Consider the following 21038-nt stretch of genomic DNA (forward strand, 5'->3'; position numbering starts at 1 on the left):
AAGACATAAAGTTTAAAATACATCTTTAAGACATAAAGTTTAAAATACATCTTTAAGACATAAAGTTTAAAATACATCTTTAAGGCATAAAGTTTAAAATACATCTTTAAGACATAAAGTTTAAAATACATCTTTAAGGCATAAAGTTTAAAATACATCTTTAAGACATAAAGTTTAAAATACATCTTTAAGGCATAAAGTTTAAAATACATCTTTAAGGCATAAAGTTTAAAATACATCTTTAAGACATAAAGTTTAAAATACATCTTTAAGACATAAAGTTTAAAATACATCTTTAAGACATAAAGTTTAAAATACATCTTTAAGACATAAAGTTTAAAATACATCTTTAAGGCATAAAGTTTAAAATACATCTTTAAGGCATAAAGTTTAAAATACATCTTTAAGACATAAAGTTTAAAATACATCTTTAAGACATAAAGTTTAAAATACATCTTTAAGGCATAAAGTTTAAAATACATCTTTAAGGCATAAAGTTTAAAATACATCTTTAAGACATAAAGTTTAAAATACATCTTTAAGGCATAAAGTTTAAAATACATCTTTAAGACATAAAGTTTAAAATACATCTTTAAGGCATAAAGTTTAAAATACATCTTTAAGACATAAAGTTTAAAATACATCTTTAAGGCATAAAGTTTAAAATACATCTTTAAGACATAAAGTTTAAAATACATCTTTAAGGCATAAAGTTTAAAATACATCTTTAAGACATAAAGTTTAAAATACATCTTTAAGACATAAAGTTTAAAATACATCTTTAAGGCATAAAGTTTAAAATACATCTTTAAGACATAAAGTTTAAAATACATCTTTAAGGCATAAAGTTTAAAATACATCTTTAAGGCATAAAGTTTAAAATACATCTTTAAGGCATAAAGTTTAAAATACATCTTTAAGGCATAAAGTTTAAAATACATCTTTAAGACATAAAGTTTAAAATACATCTTTAAGACATAAAGTTTAAAATACATCTTTAAGACATAAAGTTTAAAATACATCTTTAAGGCATAAAGTTTAAAATACATCTTTAAGACATAAAGTTTAAAATACATCTTTAAGGCATAAAGTTTAAAATACATCTTTAAGGCATAAAGTTTAAAATACATCTTTAAGACATAAAGTTTAAAATACATCTTTAAGACATAAAGTTTAAAATACATCTTTAAGACATAAAGTTTAAAATACATCTTTAAGGCATAAAGTTTAAAATACATCTTTAAGACATAAAGTTTAAAATACATCTTTAAGGCATAAAGTTTAAAATACATCTTTAAGACATAAAGTTTAAAATACATCTTTAAGGCATAAAGTTTAAAATACATCTTTAAGGCATAAAGTTTAAAATACATCTTTAAGGCATAAAGTTTAAAATACATCTTTAAGACATAAAGTTTAAAATACATCTTTAAGACATAAAGTTTAAAATACATCTTTAAGACATAAAGTTTAAAATACATCTTTAAGGCATAAAGTTTAAAATACATCTTTAAGGCATAAAGTTTAAAATACATCTTTAAGGCATAAAGTTTAAAATACATCTTTAAGACATAAAGTTTAAAATACATCTTTAAGGCATAAAGTTTAAAATACATCTTTAAGGCATAAAGTTTAAAATACATCTTTAAGACATAAAGTTTAAAATACATCTTTAAGACATAAAGTTTAAAATACATCTTTAAGACATAAAGTTTAAAATACATCTTTAAGACATAAAGTTTAAAATACATCTTTAAGACATAAAGTTTAAAATACATCTTTAAGGCATAAAGTTTAAAATACATCTTTAAGGCATAAAGTTTAAAATACATCTTTAAGACATAAAGTTTAAAATACATCTTTAAGGCATAAAGTTTAAAATACATCTTTAAGACATAAAGTTTAAAATACATCTTTAAGACATAAAGTTTAAAATACATCTTTAAGGCATAAAGTTTAAAATACATCTTTAAGACATAAAGTTTAAAATACATCTTTAAGACATAAAGTTTAAAATACATCTTTAAGGCATAAAGTTTAAAATACATCTTTAAGACATAAAGTTTAAAATACATCTTTAAGACATAAAGTTTAAAATACATCTTTAAGGCATAAAGTTTAAAATACATCTTTAAGGCATAAAGTTTAAAATACATCTTTAAGGCATAAAGTTTAAAATACATCTTTAAGACATAAAGTTTAAAATACATCTTTAAGGCATAAAGTTTAAAATACATCTTTAAGACATAAAGTTTAAAATACATCTTTAAGGCATAAAGTTTAAAATACATCTTTAAGGCATAAAGTTTAAAATACATCTTTAAGACATAAAGTTTAAAATACATCTTTAAGACATAAAGTTTAAAATACATCTTTAAGACATAAAGTTTAAAATACATCTTTAAGGCATAAAGTTTAAAATACATCTTTAAGGCATAAAGTTTAAAATACATCTTTAAGACATAAAGTTTAAAATACATCTTTAAGGCATAAAGTTTAAAATACATCTTTAAGGCATAAAGTTTAAAATACATCTTTAAGGCATAAAGTTTAAAATACATCTTTAAGACATAAAGTTTAAAATACATCTTTAAGACATAAAGTTTAAAATACATCTTTAAGACATAAAGTTTAAAATACATCTTTAAGACATAAAGTTTAAAATACATCTTTAAGACATAAAGTTTAAAATACATCTTTAAGACATAAAGTTTAAAATACATCTTTAAGGCATAAAGTTTAAAATACATCTTTAAGGCATAAAGTTTAAAATACATCTTTAAGACATAAAGTTTAAAATACATCTTTAAGACATAAAGTTTAAAATACATCTTTAAGGCATAAAGTTTAAAATACATCTTTAAGGCATAAAGTTTAAAATACATCTTTAAGACATAAAGTTTAAAATACATCTTTAAGACATAAAGTTTAAAATACATCTTTAAGGCATAAAGTTTAAAATACATCTTTAAGACATAAAGTTTAAAATACATCTTTAAGACATAAAGTTTAAAATACATCTTTAAGGCATAAAGTTTAAAATACATCTTTAAGACATAAAGTTTAAAATACATCTTTAAGACATAAAGTTTAAAATACATCTTTAAGGCATAAAGTTTAAAATACATCTTTAAGACATAAAGTTTAAAATACATCTTTAAGACATAAAGTTTAAAATACATCTTTAAGGCATAAAGTTTAAAATACATCTTTAAGGCATAAAGTTTAAAATACATCTTTAAGGCATAAAGTTTAAAATACATCTTTAAGACATAAAGTTTAAAATACATCTTTAAGGCATAAAGTTTAAAATACATCTTTAAGGCATAAAGTTTAAAATACATCTTTAAGGCATAAAGTTTAAAATACATCTTTAAGGCATAAAGTTTAAAATACATCTTTAAGGCATAAAGTTTAAAATACATCTTTAAGACATAAAGTTTAAAATACATCTTTAAGGCATAAAGTTTAAAATACATCTTTAAGACATAAAGTTTAAAATACATCTTTAAGGCATAAAGTTTAAAATACATCTTTAAGGCATAAAGTTTAAAATACATCTTTAAGGCATAAAGTTTAAAATACATCTTTAAGACATAAAGTTTAAAATACATCTTTAAGGCATAAAGTTTAAAATACATCTTTAAGGCATAAAGTTTAAAATACATCTTTAAGGCATAAAGTTTAAAATACATCTTTAAGACATAAAGTTTAAAATACATCTTTAAGGCATAATATCTTTGAAAAATTTTACAGATCCAAAATCTGTGCTTATCCAATTTTATTCCAATATTAAAAAATTATAATTGCACAAAAACTTTTTGTACATACCTGTTAGGTTAAAAAAAAGGCTGTATACCAAAATTTATGCAAATTCACCCAGTATTTTTGTTTTTATAAAACAAAATCCAATTTGATCAGTAAATAATTGTGTGTTGAATTATGTCCCTATGTCTTTAATATAAGCAAGTGGAAAAGACATTTCAGCATTAAAATGTGTTTTTCAGTTTGTTTGTTTTTTTTTACCTCTGGTTTCTGCTGAGTGTTCTGCTTCATTGTGAATACCACGGAAAAATTCCTTCTGATTAATATTTACCTATTTTAAAATAAGCAAACAAACTTGGCTGTTTTTCAGAATGGTTTAAATATCTATATATATTTGGATTTTACCGTCACTGGATTATTTATCTTCCACCAGACTATCCATTCACGTGTAATCACCTTTTTCTTCACCATATTCCCTCTGCTTCATTTTTTTGTTATCAAGTAAGATCTTTGACTTACTTGTTGTTTCATTAAATACTTTTGCAGGCAAAATCCGATCCTGCATTTTGCTAATTCCTACCCTCTGATGAGAAGGAAAGTATTTCTTTGAAACTCTGTGGGTTAAGGACTATTCACTTATCTAGTGTTTCCTTTTCAGATTAAATATGTTTTTAACTCATTTCAAAGTGTTTTTAACATGTTTTATTAACTGTTTGCTCGTATTATAAGCTCTATCTCCTATTTAGTTTTATCAAGCTTTTACATCTGGCTGAGATAACTTTATAAATATTAATTCTTTAATATTTATAATATACTTTAGTTTTACCATCTTGGATCATTTTGGTAAATTGTAATTAATATATATATATATATATATATACACACACACACACACACACACACACAGTGAAATTTATTTTTAAAAAACTGGTTTTATTTTTAATAAAATTTTATAAAAATATATATTTACTTTGAAATGTTCTTTATGAAATACATTATAATAAAAATATATTTCAAAAATAGTGTGGAGGTCGTTTTGAGGGTCACCACTTGTAAAATCTTCATTTTTTACTGGGGTGTTTATAATGAAAGAAAGGCAAGAGACATGTTAAATGAAAAGAACAAAACAAATAAAAACCAAGAGACATATATTCACACAAGAAATATTTAATGTGTTTAGGAACAGAGGATTACAGCAAAAGAATATTCATAAATATTAAGAGTTGAGATAAAAAGAGTTCTGATTTTGACAGCTTCAGTGCCATGCGGCATGTGGGTCTAAAATATTGTATCCAAATTTCTCTGATCAATTATGTGAATTATATTTTCTTAATCAAATTAAATTAAAGAGTGTTTATTACCTTTTTTATATTATCAGAAAGAAACTGAAAGAATGCTTAAATGTTGTGTGGGTGTATGTTTATTAAGCTGCGATGAGTTGTAGTCATCTGTTTAGTGTCAACAGCCCCCCCCCCCCAACTGGTCACTATTGAACACGTGCTGTCAGTACTGGATTCCAGTCCAAAAGAGAGGGAAAACAGAGAGTGAAATGTCTTGTTTCAAACTTTTACTTCACGTGTTCAAATTGCCTAAGAAATGACGTATGATTTAGGCAAACTGTGTGCCTGTGCCAATCAGCTTTGAGCTTGTAAACGGAAGATATTTTACCATTAAACCCGCAAAGCATCTTCACTGGAGTCTCCACAATAGTTTGTATAAAAAAAAAAGTCCTAATTTTATTTTATTTTGAAATACTATTTTTATATATGTTATAAGAAAGATATATATATATTTTTTTACTTTGAAATGTTTTTCTTACAGTTGTTTTTTTCACAAAAACTAGTTTGCATAAACAATATTCAATTATTTGATAGTTTAACTTGTACTCTTCTGTGATGAAAACCAAAAAATGATCAAACAATGCAGTGATTGAATGAAACTCGTCACCATGCGTGAAAGTTCCGAATTGTTTCTTTTCATGTAATATTTAATAGTAGTATGGTTATGTTAATAGTATGTTAGTAAATAATGGGCAATCGACAATACTCCCACTATCAAACAATCATGAGGTTGTTTGCACAGCAACTGAGAAAGCTAACATGCTTGCCGGTCAGTTTGCCTCAAACTCTATCTTGGACCCAGCAAGCCATTCTCTCTTTAATTTTCCTCTGCGGACAGAAACCACGCTAGATGATCTGAAGATTACGCCTTCCCAAGTACATGATATTATAAAAAGCCTAGACACCTCAAAAGCATGTGGACCTGACTTCATCCCGGCTGTACTATTAAAAAAATGCTCTGCTGAGGTTGCTCCTGTTCTCTCTAAACTCTTTAACAAATGCCTTAACAAATCTTGTTTTCCTGGTTGCTGGAAAACTGCTTCTGTAGTACCAGTTTACAAAACTCTGGTGAAAGAACTGACCCATTAAATTATCGGCCAATTAGTCTCCTCCCTCTTTTCGCCAAAACATTTGAGTCCTTAATTAATCAAGCTCTAGGTCACCACCTTACAGCTGCTAAACTTCTGTCAGACCACCAATATTGATTTAGGCAAGCCCGTTCTACTGCAGATATTTTAACTGTAATTTCTGAACGTTTATATCAAGCACTGGATAAGGCAGGAGAAGGGAGGCCAGTAACCCTTGATATATCTAAGGCTTTTGACAGGTTATGGCATGATGGTCTTCTGATGAAAATTAAATCCTATGGTATTACTGGACGAATGCTTAGCATGGTTAGATCCTTCTTAAATGAGAGAAGAATCCAGGTTGTCCTCAATGGGCGTACATCCAAAAAATTTGATATAAATGCGGGTGTACCTCAAGGATGGATTCTTGGACCTTTGTCATTTCTGATATTCATAAATGACTTACCTGATAAAATTGTCTCTGAGATGGGTATATTTGCCAATGACACCACACTCTATAGTAGGCACATGGGGAAAACTAACAAGCACATATCTAAGGTAATGGCCGAAACCCTAGAGGAAGACCTTCAGTCTGTAGTGGAATGGGGTCAAAAATGGATGGTAACATTCAACACAGCCAAGACAAAGTTTGTTTCTTTTAATAATTACATAAAACCTTACCAACCACCAATAGCAATGGCTAGCGATACTTTACCTGAGAGCACTTCGTTCAAGCTCCTTGGCTTAACGTTCACAGGAAACATGAGTTGGAATAGATACATCGAGATTATTGCTAAGGCTGCTGCAAAGAAGGTGGGCTCTCTCTATTGTGCTAGAAAGTTACTTACCTGAAAGTATCCTGTACCTCTAAAAAATCATCATGTGCCTATGCATGGAGTCCTGCTGTCACATTTGGGCTGGTGCATCTGCTACTAGTCTCCGCTCCTGGACAGGGTTCAAAAGAGAGTAGCTAACCTAAAATGTCCCGAACTGTCATCTAAACTTCAGCTCCTGTCCCACCAACGAAATGTTGCATCCCTCTGCCTGTTTTAGAAGTATTTTAATGGTGGATGCTCTGACGAACTACAAGCCCTCATACCCCCTTGACGAAAATACCCCTGACAAACTCGACAAGCAGCGAAGACCCACCCCTACACCGTTGAGATCCCTAGATATAAGCTTCTTCCCCAGAACTGCAGGACTTTGGAATTCTCTTCCGGTTTCCTGCTTCTCCAACTGTACTGACATGTAGAAGTTCAAGTGTAATGTAAACAGACATCTTGCTACTAAACTCCCTACATAGTACCCCTGCAACTTATGTCCCTGATAGTAGCCCCCTACATCAAAGTGCCAACGTGCCTTGTTTGGGGTGAAAGTGTAATAAAAAAAAATTTGTTTATTCAACTTATATATTTAAAATAAATAAAATGCATGATTTGTTTGTTTTTTTAATTTCTTTTTAGCGATTTGTTTTATCTACTTTATTTACTTATATATTGAAAATAAATATGAGAGATAATTTTGTACAGTAAGTTAAACTGCAAATAACCAAATATTCTGTTTTACATTGTTTTTTTTTTTGGAGGAGGGGGTTCAATAGTAAAATGAAACGATTTTTTCTTTTTTCATGTGAGAAAGCAAATGAATATTTTTATTCGGAAGGGACATTTCCAGGGCATTCACTGTGATGGAGAAGGATCAGCAACAATTTTTTTTTTTTCATGAGCAATTTTCTTTTCTTTCTTTTTTCTTCATGAACAATTTTCTTTTTCATGAGCAATTTTTTTTTTTTTCATGAGCAATTCTTTTTTTTTTTTCATGAACAATTTTTTTTTTTTTTCATGAGCATTTTTTTTTTTTTTCATGAACAATTTTTTTTTTTTTCATGAGCAATTTTTTTTTTTTCATGAACAATTTTCTTCTTTTTTTTATGAGCAATTTATTTATTTTTTTGTAGTCACCACTTCAAGGCCTGGAGGCCAATTGAGGATAAGGGTTAATGGATGTAAGATGATAGTATATGGTTTTAAATATTGGCGTTAAAACACTTTTTATTTTTTAAAACAGGGCGTTTTTGAATGGAAAGTTGGATCTGACTGAGGTAGAAGGCTTATCGGATCTTTTGTATGCAGAAACGGAAGCACAGCACCAACAAGCGCTGAGACAAATGCAGGGAGAACTGAGAGAGTTGTATCAACAATGGAAACAAACATTGCTGAAGGTTCTTTTCTTTCTTTGTTTTTTTAAATAATTTTTTATTTTCAAGTCAAAGTTTGAGTAGATTCACTTGTAAATAATTATTAATACAAGCACCTGAAGAAGGTTAGAGGTTTCATTGGCCGAAACGTTGTGAAAACAATCAAGATGAAAATAGTAGTTTGAATAATTCAAATTATCAAGCATCATCTCAAATTCTAGAAGATGAAATAAAAATCATGTTTTAAAAACAAACATTACGTTAAATGATTGTTTTTTTTGTTTGCTTTTAAATACACGATGCATTTTTTTGTTTTATTAAGATTTACACGTATGATTGAATATTGGGAAAACTTTTTAAAAAATTATTTTTTCTTTTTTCAACAGAAACATTGTTTAAATATCTAATACTAAACCTCTTATGATCTTGATTAGTTGACTTTTTTTTTCTTCCATAGCGCGTGCATTAGATAGAAGAAGGGGGGGGGGTATAAAATACAAAAGTCTCATAATTTGTATTATTTAGATTATTCGGACTTCTGTTCTCATCTTGAGTTTTATTTCCACAATGTTTCTGTCAACCTTCTTTAAGTGCATCTTGTCAAACACAGGAATCTGCATGGAATTTTAAATAGAACCCTTTCTTTAATCCATGGAGGTAGCATGTTCTTGTCTGTGCGGACTATTTTAGCATGAATTTTGGGAGCCTTAAACCTATTTTTGTTTTGGGATGTATAATCTTACTACCAATCACTATTATGCCTCATGATGGTACTTTTAGGCAGGACATGTCCATTTAGTTGTTTTTTGGTTTGTTTTTATTTTATAGTCCAGGAATGCACATTGTGTGTGTGTGCTAAAGGAATAATTGGTTGGTTTCCTGTTTGAAAGCTTTGGTATTTTATGTGCATGTTCTATTTGGTTAGCTCTCTCTACCGTGCTAGAAAGTTACTTATGCCTGAAAGTATCCTGTACCCCTACAAGGCCACCATTCGCCCATGTATGGAGTGTTGTTGTCACATTTGGGCTGGTGCATCTGCTACTAGTCTTTCACTCCTGGACAGGGTTCAAAAGAGAGTCGCCAACCTGATAGGCCCTGAACTCTCATCTAAGTTTCAACCTTTGTCTCATCGACAAAATGTTGCATCTCTCTGCCTATTTTACAAGTATTTTAATGGTGGATGCTCCAACGAACTGCAAGCCCTTGTACCCCGTAAACATAAATACTCCAGACAAACCCGACAAGCAGCAAAGTTCCACCCCTACACAGTAGAGATCCCTAAATGTAAGAAAGCCTTCTACTCTAATAGTTTCTTCCCAAGAATTGCTAGACTTTGGAATTCTCTTCCGGGTTCCTGCTTTCCCAACTGTACTGACATGCAGAAGTTCAAGTGTAATGTGAACAGACATTTTGACACTCAACTCCCTACATAATATCCCTGAAAATTATGTGCTTATATAGTATCCCTACAATTTATATTCCTGATAGTAGCTTGTACATTAATGTGGCACTGTGCCTTGTTTAGGGTGAAAATATAATTTAAAAAAATGTTTTTAATTTGATTTCTTAAATAAATTTTAGTATTAAATAGATTGAGTCAGGTTTTAGTATTAAATAGATTGAGTCAGGTTTTAGTATTAAATAGATTGAGTCAGGTTTTAGTATTAAATAGATTGAGTCAGGTTTTAGTATTAAATAGATTGAGTCAGGTTTTAGTATTAAATAGATTGAGTCAGGTTTTAGTATTAAATAGATTGAGTCAGGTTTTAGTATTAAATAGATTGAGTCAGGTTTTAGTATTAAATAGATTGAGTCAGGTTTTAGTATTAAATAGATTGAGTCAGGTTTTAGTATTAAATAGATTGAGTCAGGTTTTAGTATTAAATAGATTGAGTCAGGTTTTAGTATTAAATAGATTGAGTCAGGTTTTAGTATTAAATAGATTGAGTCAGGTTTTAGTATTAAATAGATTGAGTCAGGTTTTAGTATTAAATAGATTGAGTCAGGTTTTAGTATTAAATAGATTGAGTCAGGTTTTAGTATTAAATAGATTGAGTCAGGTTTTAGTATTAAATAGATTGAGTCAGGTTTTAGTATTAAATAGATTGAGTCAGGTTTTAGTATTAAATAGATTGAGTCAGGTTTTAGTATTAAATAGATTGAGTCAGGTTTTAGTATTAAATAGATTGAGTCAGGTTTTAGTATTAAATAGATTGAGTCAGGTTTTAGTATTAAATAGATTGAGTCAGGTTTTAGTATTAAATAGATTGAGTCAGGTTTTAGTATTAAATAGATTGAGTCAGGTTTTAGTATTAAATAGATTGAGTCAGGTTTTAGTATTAAATAGATTGAGTCAGGTTTTAGTATTAAATAGATTGAGTCAGGTTTTAGTATTAAATAGATTGAGTCAGGTTTTAGTATTAAATAGATTGAGTCAGGTTTTAGTATTAAATAGATTGAGTCAGGTTTTAGTATTAAATAGATTGAGTCAGGTTTTAGTATTAAATAGATTGAGTCAGGTTTTAGTATTAAATAGATTGAGTCAGGTTTTAGTATTAAATAGATTGAGTCAGGTTTTAGTATTAAATAGATTGAGTCAGGTTTTAGTATTAAATAGATTGAGTCAGATTTTAGTATTAAATAGATTGAGTCAGGTTTTAGTATTAAATAGATTGAGTCAGGTTTTAGTATTAAATAGATTGAGTCAGGTTTTAGTATTAAATAGATTGAGTCAGATTTTAGTATTAAATAGATTGAGTCAGGTTTTAGTATTAAATAGATTGAGTCAGGTTTTAGTATTAAATAGATTGAGTCAGGTTTTAGTATTAAATAGATTGAGTCAGGTTTTAGTATTAAATAGATTGAGTCAGGTTTTAGTATTAAATAGATTGAGTCAGGTTTTAGTATTAAATAGATTGAGTCAGGTTTTAGTATTAAATAGATTGAGTCAGGTTTTAGTATTAAATAGATTGAGTCAGGTTTTAGTATTAAATAGATTGAGTCAGGTTTTAGTATTAAATAGATTGAGTCAGGTTTTAGTATTAAATAGATTGAGTCAGGTTTTAGTATTAAATAGATTGAGTCAGGTTTTAGTATTAAATAGATTGAGTCAGGTTTTAGTATTAAATAGATTGAGTCAGGTTTTAGTATTAAATAGATTGAGTCAGGTTTTAGTATTAAATAGATTGAGTCAGGTTTTAGTATTAAATAGATTGAGTCAGGTTTTAGTATTAAATAGATTGAGTCAGGTTTTAGTATTAAATAGATTGAGTCAGGTTTTAGTATTAAATAGATTGAGTCAGGTTTTAGTATTAAATAGATTGAGTCAGGTTTTAGTATTAAATAGATTGAGTCAGGTTTTAGTATTAAATAGATTGAGTCAAGGCCAATCAGTCATGATCATCAAATGTATGCATTTGTGTGCAATGTACCAACGTTGACCCAATGATTCACAGGTCATATATATTCATTTTGTTTATTTAACTGATTCTCTTTCTTCCACAGTGTACAGCAAAAGTCGAAGCTTATATTGACTTCAGTGAAGATGACAACATCGAAGCTAATGTACTTGATGAAGGTACGAAATTTCATGAACATTTTGTTTAAGAAAAAATGATGATGGACAAGATGTTAATAGGTCTGCATATAGAGTATATGGTAATAAGAGACCTGTATCCTATGCTACCCCCCCCCCAAAAAAAAAGATAAAATACTACTTTTTTAAGGTGATTCCATGTAACCAGCCTGAAAAAGTTGGCAGTAAAAATAAATAAAATGAAAGGGCATTATTTTATAATGGGGGATCACTTTTAACGTAAAATAATCAGCCACTTCTAACGAGCACCTACTTTCGAACTAGATAGTGTTTTTAAGAAAGTATAGCCAATTTTTTTTATTTTTTTAAGAAATAAATACATGAGCATATATTGATCCAAGATTAACCTTATTAAAAAGACGGTTGTGTCTGAAGATGTTAGGAAAGAAAGAGCAAGGGACCAGCTATGTGGGAGCCTGCAATTTAATAGTGCACCCCCCCCCCCAAAAAAAAGAAATCTTGCTCAAAAAAGATCTCAAAGAAATTTTTAAAATCATCTAGATTTCAAAATAAAAAAAGAATTCATTACATATCTTTAACAACACTATCTGGTGCGGAAGTAGGTGATCATTTTACATTAAATTCATATGTGAAAGTGATCATCCATTCTGTTCAAATTTAATCTTTCTTTAAGACTTGCATTACACATGAATCGTTATCATTCTCATATCATTTCTCTGGCATTACCAGATCAGGCTGTCTGAAGATATTGGCTTCCTAAGATGAAATGCACCTAATATTGATGCTTTTTGTCTTTCTACTTCTTTTTGCAAAAAAACAAAAACAACAACCCCCCCCCCACATTTTCCTTCTTCCCATTTCCTCTTTTTCTTTCTATCTCTCCCACTTCCTGACTGGTTTCCTAAACTTAAAATGTACCAAACATTAATACTGTAACCCTTTCCCTCTCCCATTCCAAAACTCATTTGTGTTCTGCAAGGCAGAGAACAAAAACATTAAAATCCATTATAAAACAACCAAACCAAACACTACAAACTAGCGATTGAAGGTACAAAGAGCTTGAAGAATAAAAACCGTCTACAAAATAACTAGATGCAACATGAATACTATTTCCAAAATAACTGGATTCGGCATTAAATAACCCGAAAAGGCTTGATATGCCATCAACCAAAACAACCATCATATCATTTCTGTCCATGCAACGCATGTCCTTAACCCTCATTGGCTAGGATTCACTTGCAAGTTCCATCTATACATTACACTTTGCACACATGGCTAGTAGATTCTTCCCTTTGATCGACACTGCTAACACTCTACTATTTAGTAAAGGCAGAAGTTCTCCAAACTTATTCTGTCCTATCTGGAATGTAGCTTTCTGAATTGAACATGTCAGCTTAAATTCTACTCTTAGATTTCTAGTGGAAATTTTTGCTTTCTGCTTAATTTAGCTTAATGTGGAAGTTTCTTTTTTATTTATCATGTTCCTGTTCAAATATATGTAAACATCACAATCTGTGGAATTTTCTTATGCAATTTTTTAGGCTTATTGTTTCTATTTAAACCACTGTCTACAAAATTATGTTTGTCTTTTCTTTTTTTCTACATTTTATGCTGTCATTTTACAGGCTAAACAAACACGAGATCGTTTGTGAAAATGATGATTTTTCTATTACAAGATTTGCTCTCTGAATCATTTGATTAATTTTCAGCTAGAAATCAAATTCAAGTTATCCGGGATCAAATTGAGAAGCACCTGAATGATAATCGACGTGGCGAATTGCTTCGTGATGGTATACAAGTGGCACTTCTAGGAGAAACGAATGTTGGCAAAAGCAGCCTTCTTAACATTATTTGTAAGTTATTTGTTTTTTATTTGACTTTTGTTTGTTTTTTTATTTGACTTTTGTTTGTTTTTTATTTGACTTTTGTTTGTTTTTTTATTTGACTTTTATTTGTTTTTTTATTTGACTTTTGTTATTATCAATTTCTCAAAATAAATTTGAATGATGGTTAGTTGGTACGTTGTACGGCACAATCACGTTGACACACCGGTTCTCGCCAGATCACCAAAGTTAAGCAACGTTGAGCCTGGCCAGTACCAGATGGGTGACCATTTGGGAAGGCTAGGCGCTGTATGTACCTTCTGGGAAGGTTGGGCGTGGGGCCAGCGCCCTCACCCTGTAAAAAGAACTCCTCGCTACAAAAACATCTACAAAAAGTTGTAGATGGCCTATGCCCCTTCAGGGGCTCAAGGGCTATGGATGGATGGATGGATTAGTTGGTACGTGCATTTTAATGGCTGACTTGGTAGGAGACATAGTTTTGAACTCCGGCTGATCCTAATATTTTTTTAAATTTTCAATTACTTTTTGATTGTCTTTCGAAGATTATAGCCTAAAGTTAATCTTTCAAAGAAAAAAAGTGCGTACAATAAAAAATTTTATTGCAAATCCGAAAAACCCTACATTTCACATCAAATATGCATTATGAAAAAGTTCTTTAAATCCTTAAAAGATGTTTAAATTTTTCTGGCAAGATAAATATAAGATTTCTGTAATTATTTCCAAGTAAATTATTAAGTTAAAGTCTTAAGATAATGAATTAATAAAATAAATGTACTTGCCTTTTGCTATAAAAGGCAATAACTATCCAGTTGTAACCACAAGGTTTGTTCATTAATACCAAATAAAATATGGCAGCAAAATTAAAAAAGTATGGGAACATCTACAAACATCTACAGGCTTAAAATGACATCAGGTGGTTGGAGAGTAGGGGGTAGTGCAAAACCGACTGTTTTTTTTTGGGTTTTTTCAGAGCCATGCACCCATACATACCTATAGTGAATGCTTATATAATTTTCACCATTTCGTAATTTAATTTTTGTGTGTTCCTGCTTTTAATTTTTTCAATTTTATTTTATGTTTCAAAATTATATAAAAATTATGTTACGCTGAAAGTTACACGATCATCCACGCAAGGAAAATATTAGAATCTTGCATCTAAAAAATTATGCTAAAAATGTAACCTTAAAAAAATAAGAGGAAATATTTGTTGCAATTATAACTTTTTTTTTTTTTTTTTTGTGTAAAAATATTAAATAAACAGTGCTTAATTCAATGGTAATATCATTAGTTTGAGAAATAAATTTTTCTTCAAGTTATATCGATTTTGTTAATACAGAATTTAGGGTCTTTTTTCACAATATTCTTGAAAAAATTAATTTTTCTTTTTTATTGTTACAATTTATGATGCTTTATTTTCATAAAAAAAGCAAAGATAAATTCAATAATTAATGTTTTTTTGTGAAAGTTTGGCAAGGGAGGAGCACAGATTGAAGCTCAGACGAGCACTTGTCAGAGCAATGTCTCTTCTGTGGAAATGAGATTGCAGGGAAGTAAAAAAAGGCATCATCTACTAGATTTCAAAGTTGATTTTGAACTTTGTCAAGCCAGATATGGCAATAATACTCCATTTTAAGACGTATCTGGCTGTTATACAGGTAGACGATTGCGTCGGGAGTTATTTCATCGATTTACATTCTAGGATCACCTCTGACCATTAGGTGTCACTCAATTTTTACTATTCAAACAAAGGCTTTTATTACATAACATCTGGTACTACCAAATCAGGCTCTGAAGATACTGGATTCCTGACGTAACACGCACTCCACATTGATGTTATTTTTTCTTGTCTTTTGCAAAACTCAATCATGTTCTGCCAAGTCAAAAACAAAAATCAATTTTCCTCTACAAAACAACCAAACCAAACACCATGTATAAATATTCGAAGCATAACGATTTTTACCAAAATTAATAACTTGGAAAGACAAGGTTCAAAAGAGAGTCGCCAACCTGATAGGTCCTGAACTGTCATCTAAGCTTCAGCCTCTGTCCCATCGATGAAATGTTGCATCTCTCTGCCTGTTCTACAAGTACTTTAACGGTGAATGCTCCGACGAACTGCAAGCACTTGTACCTCCTCGACGTAAATACCCCCAACAAACCCGACAAGCAGCTAAATCCCACCCATTCACAGTAGAGATCCCTAGGTGTAAGAGAGCTTTCTACTCCAGTAGTTTCTTTTCCAGAACTGCTAGACTTTGGAATTCCCTTCCGGGCCCCTGCTTCCCCAATTGTACTGACATGCAGAAGTTCAAGTGTAACATGAACTGACATCTTACTGCCCAACTCCCCACATAGTACCCCCGTAGCTTATGTCCCTGATAGTAGTCCCCTACATCAAAGTGGCAATGTGCCTTGTTTGGGGTGAAAATGTAATTTTAAAAAAAAAAAAAAAAAAGGAAAAATATGCTGTCAAACTAAATAAACCAATCATTATGTAACAAATCAACTGCAGAATTTATTTCTTAGTTTTCTAACCCTTTCCTTTCATTGATTCATATTTTTATTACGAAACAAGACTCATGGAAATTCTGCAGTTGATTTGTTACATAATGATTGGTTTATTTAGTTTGACAGCATATTTTTCCTTTTTTTTTTTTTTTTTAAATTTAGTATTTATTTCTTAGTTTTCTAACCCTTTCCTTTCATTGATTCATATTTTTATTACGAAACAAGACTCATGGAAATACTAATTCATGCATTCAAAGTTTTTTTTGGGGGGGGGGAGGATTTTATGGAGAAAAAAAAAATTTTAATTAAAATGCCTATACATATATTTTCTGTTGTTACAGGTCAACGTCCAGCAGCGATTGTATCATCTGCAGCTGGCACAACACGGGATTTGATTGAATCGTTTCATAATATCGGTGGTTATCCTGTCACATTTTGTGACACCGCAGGTTTACGGCAGACCACCGACTTGGTTGAATTGGAAGGTGTACGCAGAGCTGTTAAAAGGTTAGAATTGTTTCCTTATTTGGGTAATTTGATACAGTAGGCACGGAACGGTCACATCTGAGATGAGTATATTTGCTGATTATATAAAACTATTCTCAACATGCAAGCAAATTGAATGCATGCATATCTTGAAACCTTAGAAAATGATCTCCTGGAGTTGCATTTTTGACTCATTAGTGATTGTTCAACACCTCAAAAAAGGGGTAAACTTCTTTCTGACCAAATAGAGTTCTCGGATGGTTGAATCTGTAAGTGAAAGGTGCCAAAGATCCCTAATCCGACCTCTGGATTTTAACAAAGACATAATTGAAAATAAAACAAAAGAAAATACAAGTAGAACTCGAGTAAAAGAATAATACAACCTGCTTTGATAACAACATCAAACAACATTGAGGAACCTGAAAAAATACCATTTGCATGGTATTAACCCCCGAACAACTTTCCACCATTTTGCAGCTTCCGTTTACGCTACGCGCGTGCGCTGCAACATAAACGACGGCTTGCTTCACCTAGCAAACTGCCTTCTCACATGGCGTACCAATCAAAAAATTACGGACTGACATTTTTTTAATGACTTACAGTTAAAGAAAAGTACAACAAATTGGGAGACTTTTTTTTTTTGTCTCACGTAGTTTTTAATGTGGTTTACAAAAACATAAGCATAGGTGCTTTTGCAGTTTAGTTAAACATTTTTCCGTAAGTAACGCGACATTTACCAATTAGAACACCATTTAACATTTTCCGAAGATCGCGCGCCCCAACATCACATCCCCCCCCCCCCCCCCGCTCGTGCCCCAATGTAAACAGTAAAATCTTCAGAAAATGTTAAATGGTGTTCTAATTGGTAAATGTCGGTGCGTTACTTTTTGAAAATTTGAAAATTCTATGTTCCAGGTAAAAAAAAAAACAGATAAATTAACCGCCCCCCCCCCACTCCAACTTGGAGTGCTTTCCTTTTCTTGTTTTATTTCTTTTTCAGCTAATTTTAAATTTTCCACCCAAAAAGTGCTATAATGTATTTTTGAAAATTAGAAAATTCTATGTCCTGGAAAAAAAAAAAATCCCCTCCCTCCAAAGTAGTTTGCTTGGTGAAGCCGTCGTTTATGCTACAGCGTGCATGCGCGTAGCGTAAACAGAAGCTGCAAAATGGTGGAAAGTAGTTCGTGGGTTCAGGGGTAAATACCATGCAAATGGTAAATTTGCCCCAAGTTTGACTATCAGATTTGTTGTCAGCGACCTCAATTACCTATAAAAAAACAAATTAGAGTGGTCGGTGTTCTGTAGTAGCGGATCTGGATATTTACCCAAATTTTACCTTACTTACTGTATTAATGCTTTTTCTTTTAAGCAAAAAAAAAAAAAAAAAAAAAATTTAGGTTTGACTATAAATTCCTAAACTCATTTCACCCTAAATAATTTAGGTGACTGAAATAGGAATCTAATTGAATCTTTAATTTCCTGAATAGTATGCGAGAATTCATTTTTCTTCGAGTTATATCGAATTCATTAATACGGACTTTAGGGGCTTTTTTCGTAATGTTACTGTAAAAATTATTTTTTATTGTTACAAATTACGATGCTTTATTTATATAAAAAAAGCAAAAATAAATTCTTGCGTTTTTTATTTACTACTGAAAACCATAACTTTAGTAAAGGTATTTTTTGTTTAAACAAAATAAAACATTTTCACTAAGAGTTAAGTAAAAATAATTAGTTCATTATATTCTGCGATCATTATTTGAAAAATACTGCAATTTTCATTAAAATTCATTAATTTCCTGATTTTTGGTGAATTTTTAAGTAAAGGGAGGAGTCAAAATGTTTATACACTTTGAGCGTCGGCATTCATTTTGTGTGTACCTACCATTTTTCGATGAATATTTGATAGCAAAGCGACCACGTGTGGTTAATTTAAATTAAATTTCAATCACATGGTTACATTATCAATAATCATGTGATTAAACCCATTGAAAATTTACCGATATTGTAAACACATTCTGTTTACATTAAGTCTGTAGTGTTTTTTTAGTGATGTAATGTTGGCAACTGAGATTTAAAAAAACCCGCGAGGTCAGGAGAAAGAAATCTCCAGAAAATCGCTAGATTTTTAACTTTTATCGTCTGAAATTTTCAAAAATCGCTAATCCCCCCCCCACTCCATATTTTAACTTCCTACCATAAAAAAATTATAAATATAGTATATTCAATATATAAAATGTTCCGTGTTTTCTCACTATATGTTTCTGGAATTATATTGAAGCGGTAAGCTCCCCAGAAGGCTTACATATTTTATCAGCTAGTTTTGCCTGTTTTTTTTTTCAGAAAGGGTATTTTTTTTTTTGCAGGAAACAAATCATAAACTCAAACTTTTTATAATAAAAGTTAAATTGAAATAAACTGCAAATTAAACATCACAATAATGGTGCAACATTGAAATTAGAAAAATAAAAAACAAAAAACTTTGTTTTAGCATATTAAAAGTATTTAGGTTCGTAGATAATTAAATTCTACTGTATTGGTATATAATGCACTGTAAAACCAAACCAAACCTGTCTGACTAAAAGACTGTAGTTAAACAATCCTGTTCTACTGGGGACTTTCTAACAGTTATCTCTGAACGCTGATTAATGCAAGTGAAGCTAGGGCAGTAGCACTTCATATTGTGATACTATAGCCGAACACCACACACCCTAACGCAGACAAAGAGAAATAAAGGACAGTTGAGTTTTGGATACAGCTGAGGGCAGTTGGTTGCTTGGAGGTTCTCTGAGGAAGATGAGGAGATAAACTGATGGCAATAGACGCACACAGCCTCGACAATAGCTATAAATGTGGATCTCAGCGTGTAGAGGGCAATTTCACACACACTCAGATTCCAACCGATATATATAGTCTTTGAGACATTACACAACCGGTCGCCACAGTCGATTGAAAATTTCTTGGGGCGACTAAGTCATAAATCACTTGCCCGCCAGTCGATAAAATTTCTTTAAATAAAGAAACGGGAAAAACTCATTTATTTTACGACCCTCAAATATGCAGTGACTTGGAAGACCTATGTCTCATCTTTTGTGAATTCTTTTATCTCTAGCAGTGAGACCATTGGAATATTATATTGAAAAAAGAGTGGTCACACTAAAGGTCAACAAGAGGTCAAATTTACAAATTCGGCGTTTAGTCAAAATGTCGCCTTCATTTAGCTCTCTGATTTTGAAATTCATTTGGAAAAAAAATTCTTCAACGCTACAACTACATACACTTCATGCTTACAAAAGTAAAGATGAACATTTGAAAGAGGATAAAAACGCATCGTTCCGTCAAGCACACACCGGAAATTAAATTATGTAACAAATAAGTAATTAATTATATAAATTCAGATATTTGCATGCTCTTTTTTGCGCAACTTTCAAAAAATCATCGATACCCAATTTTAAAAATAATATTCTAAATTTTAGAATATAAAGATAAATATTTGGTAACACATAAAATAAGTGACCATGATTGGCATGTGACTGCTGTAGGGAAGCAGTGGTGCACAAACCTAGAACCCTTCAGATACAAGAATAATGTGATTATGTACATTTAGGTGCTGTTGAAAGTATGAGGTGGCAGATTAAAGATGGATGTTTTGCTTGACAGATGTCGTTTGGTTGCCACCCTGTTCATTCACGTGTGATTTTATTTTTGACTAGCCTGGGTGCCCAGTTGAAGGTGAAGGAATTAATGTTTTTAGCCAATTTTCCGATATTTGTCGTCCAAGGGTTGGCTTCAAAACGATACTGATCTTGTGAAAATCCATTACCTCTGTCAAAAGTTTTAGGCAGACATACATACATACATCTAAAGAGATAGGTGAGATTCATATTATAGACTAGCGAGGAGTACCCGGCATTGCCTGGGTGTTTGGAGGTGTGTGTGTGTGGGGGGGGGGTTAAAAAAAAAAAGTAAGTATGAGGATTGAACCCGAACCGTTGAGGCAAAGTTGTAAATTAAAGTGTGAAAAAAAAAAGCGTGCAACGTTAACCATTGCCCCACCGTGAGATGCTAACGGAAACACGTTTGAATTTATTTAATTACTTGGATTTAGCAGGTGCCCGTTTTAATGAGTTAATGAGGTCAAGTTTTACTGCGGGATTTCATTTACTGCTGAACCCCTTTTTTTTCCCCCCAAGATGTTATAGGAAAAAGACTAACCCACGTGCGGCAAGCGACAAATGTTGAATATTTATCTTCCCGAAATCGAGCAAATTAAAT

At 30.9% G+C, this 21038-nt stretch overlaps 1 protein-coding gene across 2 annotated transcripts in view; it reads left to right on the forward strand.

Annotated features, from left to right (window-relative positions):
• The window catches only part of LOC145249485 (5-taurinomethyluridine-[tRNA] synthase subunit GTPB3, mitochondrial-like), a 42801-nt gene that overhangs the window by 11346 nt on the left and 10417 nt on the right, over nucleotides 1–21038 (forward strand). For both annotated transcript variants that reach the window (XM_080111078.1, XM_080111077.1), the window contains exons 3-6: nucleotides 8240–8393; nucleotides 11874–11946; nucleotides 13635–13778; nucleotides 16619–16784. In XM_080111078.1, coding sequence (XP_079967204.1) covers nucleotides 8240–8393; nucleotides 11874–11946; nucleotides 13635–13778; nucleotides 16619–16784 — 537 coding nt within the window. The remainder of the gene's footprint in view (nucleotides 1–8239; nucleotides 8394–11873; nucleotides 11947–13634; nucleotides 13779–16618; nucleotides 16785–21038) is intronic.

This window comes from Euprymna scolopes, chromosome 28, assembly GCF_053919585.1.
Source record: "Euprymna scolopes isolate OS-2025 chromosome 28, ASM5391958v1, whole genome shotgun sequence".
Classification (NCBI taxonomy): domain Eukaryota; kingdom Metazoa; phylum Mollusca; class Cephalopoda; order Sepiida; family Sepiolidae; genus Euprymna; species Euprymna scolopes.